The sequence below is a fragment of the Balaenoptera acutorostrata genome, chromosome 6 (genome assembly GCF_949987535.1).
Source record: "Balaenoptera acutorostrata chromosome 6, mBalAcu1.1, whole genome shotgun sequence".
NCBI lineage: Eukaryota > Metazoa > Chordata > Mammalia > Artiodactyla > Balaenopteridae > Balaenoptera > Balaenoptera acutorostrata.
Window position 1 is genome coordinate 105,620,981 of NC_080069.1, and position 13,974 is coordinate 105,634,954.

A 13,974-nucleotide genomic window follows, 5' to 3' on the forward strand; every position below is an offset into this window, starting at 1 on the left:
ACTGTGAGCAAATTATTTGAACTTCCCATGCCTCAGTTTCCTTATCTGGAAAATGGGGTAATAAGAGTAGCTGCCCCCTTGGGTTGTCATGAGGTGTAACTGAGTTAAGAGCAGTGCTGGCCTGTGGTAAGTGGTCAGCTGTCAGCATGTTCAAGGTGCCCGGCCTACAATGGGGCACAGACAGGGCCGGTCGCTGCTGTTGTGGAAATAAGCTGACCGCTCCATGAAAAGGGCTCCACGTGAGAGGCGCTGGGTGCTCAGAGACCCCACAGAATGGCGATTAACCTGGTCTGGGAGGTGAAGCCTGCCTTCCCAGAGGCTGGGAAAGTTGAACCAAGTTCTGAAGGGCAGCAGGCGACCAGGCCAAGGGGCGGGAGGAGGCTGGGGAGGGCAGCAGGCCTTGACTGTATCCAAGATTAGGGAAAAATCACTATCAAGAATGTTAGTGGGACAATTGGACAATTCTGAATATGGACAATGTTAAGTAACAGTACTGTATCAATATTAAATTTCCTGATTGTGATAATTATGGTGTGCTAAGACTTTTGGACTTTATCCGAAGAGCAGCAGGAAGGCATGAGGTTTTTAGCAGACGTGACACGATCAGATGGGGTTTGTGAAGGCCACTCAGGCAGCTTGAGAAGCTTGGTCGGTGGCCAGCAAGTTGAAGGGTGACCAATGGGGAGGCCTAGAGCTGCCCCGATGGTGACGCTGATGCTGAACCAGGGGAAGTCAGATGGGATGCAGGGCCCAGGTGGGGTAAGAAGCTCTGGGCCAGAGGCGGGCAGGGCTCCAGCTGTGCCTGTGCTGGGCGACGAGGCACCTGGCCCCACTCTCCCTGGCAGCCGGCTTCCTCTTCCCTCCTCTGGCCTGCTCGGTTTGCAGTGAATTACCCAGGGTTACTAGGGGCCCTTGGGCACCCGGGGAGAATAGGTGGGCAAGAGGGGCCATGCTCAGTAACCCAAGTGACTGCTAGCAGAGTTGCTAGAAGCTGAGGTGGAGCCAGCCCTTACAGGATTCTCGGACCTCAGGCCCCAGCCTCCCTTTCCCCTTCCTCTGATGACTGAGGTAGGGCATACTCATTAAAGAAAATGTGGAAAAGTCTAGAAAGTATCAAGAGGAAAGCAGGCCTCTTGCAGCGGCCTTGCCCAGTGACAGGCACTGACTGCATTTTGAACAGCCTGTGGGCCAGGGACTGGCCAACAGCTTTACCTGCTTTGCAGGGTGGATGTTATTACCCCCATTTTACAGATGAGAAAACTAAGGTCCAAAGTGGCTAAGTAACTAGCCTGTTTCTGATAAGTGTCAGAGACAAGATTTGAACCCTCTACTGTCTGACTCCAAAGTCCATAGTTTTAGCCACAAGTCTATTATTAGCTCCATAGCTCTTTAGCACTGTTGGTTAAGCAATATCTCTCTCTATATATATATATATATCTAGATATATCTATATATTTATCTATATATCAATATATATACACACACATACATACATGCATACGTATATATATATGAATAATTTAAAATATGCCTTGCCCGTAAGTGCCATATAGTGTTTAGCTGTAATTTTATTAACAATTGCCTTCTAGAAAGATTGAACCAATCCATGCCACTGCTAGCATTAGAGGAGGATGTTTGAAAAAGATAATTCATTATTGTTTTCAATTCACTTCACTGCATTGATCATCTTTGAGAAGAATGTTTTTCTTACATTTGTTTTCCATTTGCATTTCACCATTTATGAATTCGTTTATTTTGGGGGTTGGGATGTTATCTTTTTTTTTAAATTAATTAATTAATTAAATTTATTTTTGGCCATGTTGGGTCTTTGTTGCTGCCCGGGGACCTTCTCTAGTTGCGGCGAGTGGGGGCTACTCTTTGTTGCGGTGCGTGGGCTTCTCATTGCAGTGGTTTCTCTTGTTGCAGAGCACAGGCTCTAGGCACGTGGGCTTCAGTAGTTGTGGTGTGCGGGCTCAGTAGTTGTGGCTCACGGGCTTAGTTGTTCTGTGGCATGTGGGATCTTCCCAGACCAGGGCTCGAACCCGTGTCCCCTGCATTGGCAGACAGATTCTTAACCACTGCGCCACCAGGGAAGTCCCAGGATGTTATCTTTTGTTATTGACTTGTAAAAATTATTTGTGTTTATATATGAAGGCTTATTAAGCCTTCATCTACCTTACAAGTATTTTCAAATTTATTGTTTGCCTGTTAAGACTATTCATGATGACTTTCACAAGTGAGAGTGTTACCTATTTTTTTTTTTTTTTGGACTAACAATAATAACTAACACTTACTAGGAACGTACAATATGTCAGGTAGTATGGAGAGAGCTCTACCATATGTAGAATGTATGGTTCTTTACTTTAATACTTAGACATTTCTTTCCCATAGTAAACCAGAGAGGTATTCACTTATATTCCTAGTCATTTTATAATATCATTTGTACTCTTAAAATTTTAAACCATCTGGAATTAATCTTCATGGGAGTGGGTATGAGGTATAACTTTATTTTTCCCCCAGTAGTTCATTTATTAAATAACTTTTCCTGCACTGACTATTATATGATAGACCAGGGTCTCTTTCAGGCCATTCAAGTATGTTTCATTCCTGTGTTTGTATATTGCTAGTAAAATACTATTTTATGACATTTATTAGCTTTATGCTGTGTGTCTCCCTCCTCCACTTTAAAAAAATTGTTCTGGCTATTAAATCTGTCAGATAAATTTTATGCCCATCTTAATAATTTCCTTAAAAAACTCCCTTGGGGTTTTTCTTGGAATTGTATTAAATGTGTTTATTAATTTGTGAAGAATTATCATCTTTAAAATATTAACTTTTCCTATCTAAAACCATGGCCTATCTTCCCATTTGGCTGAGTTTTTAAAACATCTCATAATAAACTTCTATAGTTTTTATTGCATAAACCCTGCACCTTTCTTACTAAGTTTGTTCTTAGAAATTTTATATTTTTGTTGCTGTTATGAATGGAATATTTCCCCCATTATATTTTCTAGCTGGCTGTCAGCTATTGAAAAGAACTATTGACTTTGTATATTTGGACTTTTGTGTTTATTTTATAACCATGCCCTTTACTGAATTATTTTATTAGTTCTAACAGTATTTCAGTTAGTTCTCCTGGGTTTTCTAGAAGGCACTCATATTACTTGCAAAAAAAGACATATTTTTGTCTCTTTTCCCTCAAATCTTAGTAGTCTTATTTGTTTTTCTTGCCCTATTGCCATGGCCAGAACTTATAAACACATGAAATGGTAGTAGTGATGGTGAAAGACCTAGTGAATCTTCAGAGGACCTTCCAGGGCTGGGGACAGATCTGACCCAATCCCAGCCCTAGAGTTGTCTCTTGAGACTCCATTCATTCATTTTCTCACTTGAGAAATATTTTTATGATGCCTCCCCTGGGCCAGGCCCTGTGCTAGGTACTCGGGATCTTGTGTCTTGCAAAAGATGACTTGCACAGAGGACTTCTGGCCCAGAATTTTCCAGTCCTTCATGATTTGTTCCTTTGTCTCAGCCCCTCTCGAGGCCTCATCTACCCAAAGCCTTCTATTCTCTCCGCCTTCCCAACCCTACCTGCAGGAAAGGAGCTCATAGTTTCTATCCCTGCTATATTTTGTAGCATTTACGGTTTAGGATATACCTTCCAAACCATCTTCTAGTTCCTCAAGGCTCTGTTAACTAGTCCAGGCAGAGTCTACTGTTCTGTACACAGAGAGGGAAAGGGGCTTGTCCAAGATCACACAGGCTCGTTGGCTGGAGAGCTGGGTCTGGCACCCAGGTTCTCATCCTCACCAAGGTGTAAACAATTAATTAGACCTTATTATTCCTTATATCTCTTACTGGAGAATTTGCAGGAGTCTGGCTGGGAAGATGGATAGTCTTCTCCATCCCAGAAGTCACACCTTCACTTGACCAAGGGTGCCTTGAGCATTTCTGGAGCCCAAACTTCATCTGACTCCCTCCTTGTCTTCCTCCAGCCTTAGCGTGGCTGATTTACCCTCAGACTGGGTCAAGTGCCCCCCTACTTCCTCCTGTACTCCACTTATCACTGGATCATAGTTGTTCATCTGCAGTGTATTGAAATGTAAAGCTCTTGGGCTCTGGAAGCAGACTTCCTGAGTCTAAATCCCACTTACAAATTGTATGACCTTGGACAAATCACTTACCCTCTCTGTGCCTTAGTTTCCTCATCTGTGAAATGGGGAGAGTGATCATTGCTACCTCATAAATTTATGTGTTGAAGGCTTAGAAAAGCACTCAGGAAATGCTAGTGCAGATTATCATTACTGGTCTCTGGTTTCTCCCTTGATTGGTCCCCACAGGCATGAGCTGTGTCTTGATCCCCACCATGGTATTCCTTGTGTGCATTGAAGATGTGACTCATAGTAGATGTTCAATAAATACCTGTGTTTGTTGATGTTGTACTCGGGCAGGGATTACGTCCCAAGCACCGTGCTGGCTGCCGAGAATGCAGAGAGCAGTCCGTAGTAACTAAAATGCCTGGATACGGACTCTGGGCAAGGGAACCACTCTGGCATCCCTTTGGGTCTCAGTTTCCCCTTTTGTAAAACGACAGAACAGGATGCATGAAGGCCCACCCCTGAGAGCATTTTAAGCCCAGCTCTTCTATTGGCTGTAGACCAAGGTGGGCAAGAGCAGGGTGGGGAGAAGCTGCTGTCCTTTTTTAGCCATTGGAATCCTGGGTAGCCCTGGGCCTGACCTTGCACATGGACATAAAAGGCATTGGAACTGGGTTTGTGAACAGCCGAGGGTGGCAGAGTGTCGGCAAGGGGCAGCTGCAGCATGAGGTAGTAGATCGCAGAGGCGAGTCCTGCAGAAGTGACCTGGAGGGACCCAGGTGGACAGAGAGTTGCGGTCCTAGCAAGGAGGGGCTGGCCTGCAGCCTGGGGCAGTGGGAGGGCGTATGGGAGAAGCATCTAGGCTTCCCATTTGTAAACGAGGGCTCTGGAGTCAGATAGACCCGGGACCTAGTCAGACCTAGTGAGACCTTGCCTCTTATCTGCACGTCACCCCGAGCTGCGACTGAGCCTCCCTGAACCCCGGTCTTGGTCCTGCGGTGCAGTAAGTGGGTGTAAGAGGACTGGTGAGGCGCTGCATTGAGTGGGCCTGGCACAGTGCTGGGCGCGTGGCAGGTGAGCAGTGGAAGGCCGCCCTCCCTCTATAAGGCGCTGTCCAGTTTGGAATGCAGTGATTTCTCACGGAGAGTGACTGAGTCAGGATTTGGAAGGTCTGGGTCCTGACGCAGAAGAGAAACAAATGGGAACTAAAGTTGGCCAAAACAGCCTTCCTGCGTGTCACGTCCATGATCCCACTGGCTCCTTGCCAAGGAACCTGGATGCCAGCGGGTATGTGTGCTTGTGCCCGTGTATGTGTGTGTGTGTGTGTGCGTGCATGTGCATGTGTGCATGTATGAGCATGCAGCCGTGTGCATGCCTGTGTGTATGTGTGTGTGCGCGCGCGCTGTGCAGCCCACATTTTAATGGTGAGGAAACAGAAGCTCAGAGAAGTGAAGTCACTCGCCTGAGGTCCTACTGTGAGTCCGTGGCTTCACCCCAGGACTTCTGACTCAGGACCCAGATTGGGAAGGGAGCTTGGGAGTGAGGGTGAGGGGCAGGGATCAGGGGCTCTTGGAAGTTGACAGCAGGGGGGACTGTCTTTCCAAGGGACTGTCTCCTGAGTCATTTAATCAGATTGGTTCAAACGAGTGGGCCCACAGCCAGGAGCCCTCTTCAGCCCTGTGTGAGATGTGGTTGTTGGGCCCTTTCCTGAGCACGTGCTCTTAGGAGCCAGTATCCTTGTGATGGGGACGCCTCCCATAGGCTTGGCACAAAGAATGCTTATCTCTGACTGGGGACACACTGCTTGTCGGTGTCTTCCCTACTCACTGCCTATTCTAACTTGTCGGGTCCCAGGACGTCCTGGAACACAGAGCTGGGAGTCACAAATTCAGGGTCCTAGTCTTAGCTCTGCCAGTGCCTCAGCTTGGGGCCCTGGGCAGTCCCTTTCCTTCTCCCGGCCTCAGTTTCCCCGAATGTGTTATGGGGTAATAACACTTCCCTTGCTCACTTCATCAGGCCATTCTGGGAACCTGGTGAAGTGAGGGTTATTGCAAACTGTGAAGGCCTGTACACAGATTAAATGGCTGCTGATGCACTGGTCCTAGGTAATTAGAGACGGTGAGGTGAGCATCAGGGGACAGGAAAATCAGAAAGAATCAAGCTTGCCTCTGGGACATATCTCTCAGAAGGTCTCTGAGAGCCCCGAGGGAACACGTCACCTGTACGTTGGGCCCAGGGATCTCCAGGTTGGTTGGGGAGGACGCAGTCAAGCTGCATCTTGAGAATGCTTATGGTTTGGCTAATGATGATTGAGAAGTGGTTTTCTAGTTGGGAGTGACTGCTTGAGCAAGGACCCGGCGGTAGGAATGTGCAAGGTCTGGCGGAGGAAGGACTGTGGTCTGGGGATGGGGCAGAGGGACCCCGTCTGTGGGTCGGGCTGGTGGAAGGAGAGCAAAGTCTGGAAAGGATGGCTGGGACCAGATGACGGAAGACTTGGGACACCCAAGGAGGAGTTTGGACTTTGTCAGTAGGCATGGTGGGGAGCTATGAGAGATGCTGGAGCAGGGGAGGGATGGGATTGGAGAGGACCCTGTGGAGGAATGTGAATGGGGTAGGGGGGAGGGCATTTAAGCAGGGGACAGGGAGATGAGCAGAGTTGGTGGGGAGACACCCTCTTTAGACAACTTGGCGGCCAAAGTAGAATTGTTTTTGTTTCAGGGACAGAAAGGGGACCCCGGGCTCTCACCAGGAAAGGCTCACGATGGGGCAAAGGTAGGTTTCCAGGGACCCCAGTGCTCAGGGAAGTGGGGGAGTGGACAGCAGGGAAATCGCCGTGCTCTGGGACGCACCCTCCCGACAGAGGCCACTGCGTGACAAACGCTGGAGGTGGGAAGTAGAAAAGGACGGGGTCTGGTTTTTCCTCAAAGCCCTTCAGCTCTCCCTACACCAAACCCAAAACCATTCCCTTCTGCCTTCTTCCGGTGTGCAACCAATAAAACCGACAAAAAATGTTGCCTGTGGACACACCTTTGGTGAATGTCCTTTAGCCTAATGCTCTGAGTGGGTTTTCTGTAGGGCCTGTTAGGTGACCCTCGGCATCCAGAAGCTTCTTGGTAGCACATGCCCAGGAAGCTTCCAACAGACATTCGAAGGCCCCTCTGAGGTTGTTAGTACGAGCAGACAGGTCTGTGAACTTCCGGGACGTGGGAAGGGAACGGGCTGGAGACTCAGGGCTCCCTAACTCTGAAGGGCTGAGACCAGAAGGTTCTCCCATGGAAGAGAGAACGCTTAGGCCGAAGGACTTCATCCATCCCTGAAGCGTCCACCCTGTAAATGAAACAAGGGGCCTGGAGGGAGTGCAGGACAGGCCGGAGCAGGGGAATCCAGAACTCCAAGTAAGGTCATCCAATGTCCCAGACATCCATACGCTGGAAGGAATCCTCGAGTCTGTCTGGTTTCCTTCTGGACACAACCCAAGAGCCCTCCTGACAGGCAGAACACTGCTTCTCAGCCCAGCCTCCATTTCTTGGGTACTGAGAGGTGGCAGCTCCTGCTGATTTCTCTGAGGCACAGGTGGCTCATTCATTCACGTCTTCAAGAGAAGTTTTTTCACTCAGCAGACTCTTGCTGGGTGTAAACATCCACATGCACCCCCATCGGCTCCTCACTGGAAGCTTATAGGCCAGGCAGCTAGGCCTAGCTTGCCCGGGAGAAAGCAGAAGCTCCAGCAGTGGGCGGCTTGCTGGAGGCCACGCAGCCGGTCCGATGCAGAGCAGGCTCTGCAGCCGGGCCTGACGACATGCAGGAGCCCAGGCTTCTCTCTTGCTCCTACGTTGTCTGCTTCTGGGTCTCACGGTGGTGGCAGAAATGCCCCCTACTGGGTAGCCGCCATGCCCAGCAAGGGTGAGAAGGAGGGTGTCAGGAATGCAGAGACGGATTCCTGATTGGAACGGGTTGCATGTCCTTCAGGGCGATGGTTTTCAAACATGGTTTTAACAGCGGAACCCATTCCCCAAATGGTACCTTTTGCCAAAGTCCAACATATAAAACAGATTAAATGGAGCGACTGAGTTAAGTGGGGAGGGGCTGGGTACCCTGCCCACCCAGCTGCCCTCAGCCCGCTCAGAGGCCCTGAGTCTCCTCTGAGGCCTCTAAGCCTCCATGAATCCTGTTTGCAAACAACTGGCCGTGGGAGGCCACACTTTCAATTTAATGAGTGTCCGCCCCCGTTCCCCCGCCTCACCCTCTTGTCTGTGTTTTTCAGGGCGACGTGGGCTTGCCTGGGCTCTCTGGGAATCCAGGACCTCTTGGACGAAAGGTATACCTTGGTGTCGATGCTTTGCCTTGCCTGGTGGGCTTCCTAGCAAGCAGGGTCTTCATGCAGGAGTGCTGTGTGCCGCCCGCCTGCCCACCTGCCTCTCCCCAGCTCCCTCAGCAGGGGGCTGGTGGCCGGAGGGGAGAGAGGTTTCCGAGGGTCCGTGCCTGCCTGAGGGTGGGAAGCACCTTGGCCTGGAGGAGGTCCCGCCGCCATGGTTAAGGAGGTGTGACAAGAAGTGACGCTTCCACTCGGGGCCCAGCTGCTCCAGGGAGGCCATCCTGGGGGTGCTCGTGGTGGTGGAGGGAATATTGTCAGAGCCAGGAGCCCCCACTGGCCCAGCCCCTGCTCCCATGGGCGGAATGGCGGGGGCCCTCCGCATCCCCTCTCTGAACCTGAGCCTCCTGCCATCTGGAATGACCATGAGCCCCCTGGGGCTGTAAACCCGGAGCAAGGCCTGGAGCATGCACGTTCAGAGAGTGGGCTCTGGGGTCAGTTGAGTCTGGACTCTACTCCCGGCTCCACCGTTTCCTCACTGTGTGACCTGGGGCAAGTCAGTAACCTCTCTGGGTCTAATATCATCCCTCTGATATACTGCAGGCCAATGTTCTATAGAGGCAGTGAGTTCTCTGTACATTCTGAGCTGTTGTCATTCTGCCCCCACCCCATCACTGCTTCAGTCAGGCAGGGGGAGTTACCTCTAATTGCCTTTGGGGGAAGGTCTGCCATTTTCCTAGGTGGTGGGTCTCTGGCTTGTAGTGCCCCTGGATTCCTCTCTGGCTTCCCAGCCAGGGTGTCCCATCCTTCAGACTCAACTCTAGTTGTGTCCAGGAAGCCCGCTTGGAACCCTGGCCTTCAGTCTAGGAGACCCTACTCTGCTCAAGGACCTATAGGCTATCTTAGCTGAGTTATTTCAGCCCCAAGACCAACTTCACCAACAAGGATGTGCAAATCTGGTTTATTGCTCTCCCTACAGAGCCTAGCACAGGGCTTGCGCATAGTAGGTATTCAGGAAACGGGGGAGGACAGTGCAGGGCCAGGGTCAATTGCTTTTTGCAGGAAAATACCCCATTGCTGATGGGTTTTCCAGTAGATACACTGGCCTAGGGCCACGTCTTAAGCTTCTACCCTGGCTCCCAGCTGTGGCCACAGCTGCCCTCTTTCTCGGCCATCTGGTTCTCATCTGGGCAGCTGTGGCATCTCCTGGCTCCATCCTGCTTGTGCCCTGAGGGTCCCTGTGGCGCAGGGGGGACTTGGAGCACCACTCCCCCCCCTCCATCCGCTTCTCCTCCACCCTCCGTGGCCAGAGCAGGCCATACTGCAGATCTGAAGAAGCCAGACCCAGACAGGAGTCCGTGGCTGTCTGAGCTGGAGAAATGTGGTCTCTTCTGGCTCAGAGAACACAGAGGGACTCCCTCTCCCCGCTCACTTCCCCTCTGGGCTCCAGCGTTTTCTGATGGATGAGGTGTGGAGGTATGAGTGGAAAAGTCTCCTTCCAGTCATGGCTCATGAAGCAGCCAGTGGTGGTCTCGCTCTGTACGGGGGTAGCAGTCCAGCAGAGGAGGCGGGAGATGGAAAAACAGACTGGACCGGCTCCTGCCTGGGGTTCCAGGCCTTCCTGCTCTCAGCAAATGTCCAGGGAGGCGCAGACCCCCCAACTCGGGGGGACCAGCTCACCTGAGCAGGGAGAGACATCTTTTCTAAATTAAGGAAGAGCCTCCATGTGGTAGGAAAACTATTTGGCAAAGCCATTTCCACCAAGTCCCTCTGGCCCCAGCCTAGGCAAACATGGAGGAGTTTGGTGTGTGGCAGGTCAGTGTCACCTGCTCACAGAGGATGGTGGGCAGAACATGGGGGAGCTCAGGTCCCAAGGCAGGGACCCCTGACCAGTGGTGGGGGTCAGGGAGGAGGACCAATGGGGTGGGCAGCCGGTCCTGGAATTGTCACTGTTTGTCAGCAGTCTCTCCTCCCACAAGTGTCTTTGGTGACAACAGTAGCCACTTTGCCCTGATCCTGTTGGGTGGTTTTTCTGCATCATCTCATGTGGGGGGCCTTGAGCAAGAAGGAACATTGGTGGGTGAGAGGCGAGGTCTGTGTCCCCTTTGCTCATCAGCACATTGAATTTTGGTGTCACCTCAGAGTGACACCAGTAACCCTATTCATTCATTTATTCAACATAATGGATTGAATGACTATTGTGTGTCAGGCACTGTGCAGGCCTCTGAGCTGATACATAAACAAAAATCCCTGTTTCCTCAGAGCTTGCAGTCTTGTGTGGGGAGACAGACAATAAAAACAGTAAAAATACGAGGTGTGTTAGAAGATGAAAAGGGCCATGGAGAAAAGTAGGCAGAAGAAAGGGAGTTTGGGTTGGGAGTTTCCCATACTGACCAGCGTGATAGGAAGGCTTACTGTCCCTTATCACATTGTTTCCTAACAGTAACCTCTGGGAGTTAGGCAGTATTATGCCCATCTGACAGCTGAGAAAACTGAGGCCCAAATAGGTCTCATTCATTCATTCACTCTTCCAGTCATTTCACAAAGATACACCAAGGTACCTGGCCGTGTGCTGACACTGGTGTTAAATGCCGGTGAGATCACTGGGGGCTCACGGAGAGTGAAGTCTACGGCCCCGGTTCACAGCCCCGCTGTGCATGAGAATCAGCAGGGGAGCGTGCCCACCTCCCCACAGGGGTTCTGGTTCAGTTGGTCTGAGGGGGACCCAGGCAGTAGATTCTCATGTGCAGCCAAGGCTGAGAGCCACTGGATTAACAGAAATAGCTGCCAGGGTCACTAAATGGCAGAGCTGGGATTTGAACTCAGGTCTTCTGACCCTTCGGCCCTTTCCCTTTCCACAACACTGATTGAAACAGCTTCTTAAATAAGAGTGGACTCATCAAGTGAAAAAGAGCCTCCCCACCCGAGAAGGCTTCTTTCTCTGCATCTGCCTGCGATGCTTGCTGAGGGACTTTGCTGAGCTGATTCCAGATGGGGGAGCGGGTGCACAGACCAGGTCAGACACGCCTGAATGGAATCCCAGCTCTGTCCCTCTCCTGCTGTGTGAGCTTGGGCAAGTGGCCTCAGTTGCTTCATGCAGTGGTTGGGAGGGTTAAATAAGATGCTATGTCCTCATCACCCAGCACAGGGCTGGCACGTGGTAGATGCTGCATACGTATTTGTTGAATGAATGAATGAATGTGTGATCACGGTGAACATGAAGAAGCAGTGCTGTAGAAGGTCTTGCCCACCTGGTCCCATCAGTCATCTTGCTTAGTTACCAGTTAACCACCCTCCACTAACCCAGAAGGCTGCCAGAACCCTATTTGTACCCTGGGAGGGCAGAATCCAATGCTGCCCCTAGTCTAACCCTCCTGCCTTCTCTCCTATAGAGCAGCGCTTCTCAGCTGCCCCCCAGGGAACAGTTAACAATGTCTGGAGACATTTTTGGTCATCACAAATGAGAGGGGGCGCTACTAGCTTCTAATGGGTAAAAGCTAGAAGTGTTGTTAAAGACCTTACAATGCATGGGACAGATGCTCCACCCAGAGCAAAACCTTATCCAGCCCAAGGTGTCAATGGTGCCAAGGCCAAGAAACTGCTGTATAGAAACCCTCACTCCATCCAATCCTGTGTGCGCTGGGCCTTCCTGCCTCCCTGCATTTGCTTCCGCTGGGCCCTCTCCTGGCATGCTCAGACCAGTCATCTTCATGTATCCGTCCCTTGATTCCATTCTCGAAGGCCATCTTCTCCAAGAGCATCTCCCCAGCACCTCCAGGCAGAATTCATACCTCCCTTCTCACACCAGCCCATTTTCTCAGCCTCTTTAGGACTCTGCACTTTCTGGCTAGCAGGCAACTCACTGGTGTCCTTGGCACATTTGTCAGACAAGAGCAAGTGCACAGAGGAGGACCTCTTCTTCTTTATTTCCTCATGTGGGGCTTAGCACAGTGCTGGCCACAGACATCTGCTCCGTCGTCCCTCACCTCCCTGCCTCCCCTGCCTCCTCAGACATCACTAATCGCTCTTTCTTGCCAAGCCTGATTCAGTCTCAGAATCTTTCTTAACACATTGCCCCAGGTAGACATGACTAATGGAATGAAGTTGGTACTCAAGTTGAAACTTCCTCCTGGCTCCCTCCTGCAACCCTCACCCTGCCCATGAGCCCTCCACATGCCATCTGAGTTGGCCACTGTCTGTGAGGATCTGTGCTAAAATGGGAGGGCAGAGGGGGTCATCTGGGAATTTTTGCGGGGAGTGTGATTGACGCTGCCTGAGACGATCTCCCGCCTTTCTGCAGAACTGCCAGTTCTACCTGGATAGCACCTCCATGTAGTGCCCCTACTGAGAACCTTCTCTGGGCTCCTCTGCTAAGCTGCTCTGGGTTTCTGGGGTCCATACCCCCTCCATTTCTGAGCTCCTCTGCCCCTCTGCTCTCCAACGTGGCTTCTCCTTCAAGCCTCAGCTCACCGTGCCGCCTCCCCTGCTTGGCTGTCTGCTCTCTCCTAGCACTCAGTACTTCTTTGTTCCACTTCATATGTGTTTAATGCCCATATCCCGTTCTAGAAGGTAGGGAGTGAGTTTGCTTTGTTTATCAGTGTATTCTTAGTGCTCATATAGGGTCTGGCTCATTGGTGGGGCTCAGCAAACCTTTGAATGCATGAATAACCAGATGAATGAATGAGCCATACAGAAACTGTACCTTCCTGCCCTGACCTGTCTCAGGTACCCACTAAGCAGAGTTTGGCGTCAGATGCCTGGCTGTACGGTGAAGGACTGTGCTTTTGGACAAGCCACACATCACATTTCAGAATCCTATAATTTTTGAGCCAACAGGATGCTTTGAGAGGCCAGCTGGGGAAACTGAGGTCCAGAGAGGAGCAGGGACTTGGCGAGTATACTGTAGTGACTCACTCTGTTTCTTGGCGTGTGTTTCTTCCTCCTGAGCCTTTCTGCTGAATGGGGCTCTCGGTCCTGCTGACTGCCCAGTGTGGCCTAGGGGCTGCCAGCGTGGTAGAGAAGTTCAGTGGGAAACCTCACGGAGTGCTGAGCGAGTCTGGTGAGCTCCATTCTGCTGCGAGAGAAGCCGGGGCCTCGTGCAGGCCGAGGTGGAGCCTGCAAGATCAGCTTGCAGGGGGGATCAGCTGAGGTCTAGGTGTATGTTGGCCCTCAGGACCCCCAGGCAAGGACAGGACCCCCCTCCTCTCCCTGCCCAAAGCCCAAATAGCATCTCAGCCGACGGGGAGACTGTCTGCAGTAACAGTGAGGTGATGTCTGGTTTCTCCTTGTGCGTTGTAAGCAATGATTAATCTGGCTCCCAAACCAAAATATAGCCCGAGTTCTATTATAAACATGGGTGCTGGGGAGACCCGCCTGCCCAGCAGCCAGAGGCCCCTTGCAGATTGCATGGTCCCTGGAACCCCCCTGAAGCATCTGCTCTCCCCTAGTCCCAGTCAGGCACTTATCACCCACGGGAAAATCACTGCCCGTGGGTCTACCTTGTGGTTAGTGCCTGCCCCGTAATTGCCCAGGGCCCTGTAGAAGATGATGGTTTAGATTCTTCCA

General features: G+C 51.1%; 1 protein-coding gene across 9 annotated transcripts in view; it reads left to right on the top strand.

Moving 5' to 3' along the window:
• Nucleotides 1-13,974, top strand: part of COL27A1 (collagen type XXVII alpha 1 chain) — a 144,387-nt gene that overhangs the window by 29,624 nt on the left and 100,789 nt on the right. For 8 of the 9 annotated variants that reach the window (XR_009008545.1, XM_057547779.1, XM_057547786.1 and 5 more), the window contains exons 6-7: nucleotides 6,816-6,869; nucleotides 8,362-8,415. Coding sequence is in view for 8 of the 9 variants with exons in the window: in XM_057547779.1 (XP_057403762.1) it covers nucleotides 6,816-6,869; nucleotides 8,362-8,415 (108 nt within the window). In the remaining variant the exon portion in view is untranslated. The remainder of the gene's footprint in view (nucleotides 1-6,815; nucleotides 6,870-8,361; nucleotides 8,416-13,974) is intronic. The other variant, XM_057547781.1, reaches the window with a different exon arrangement.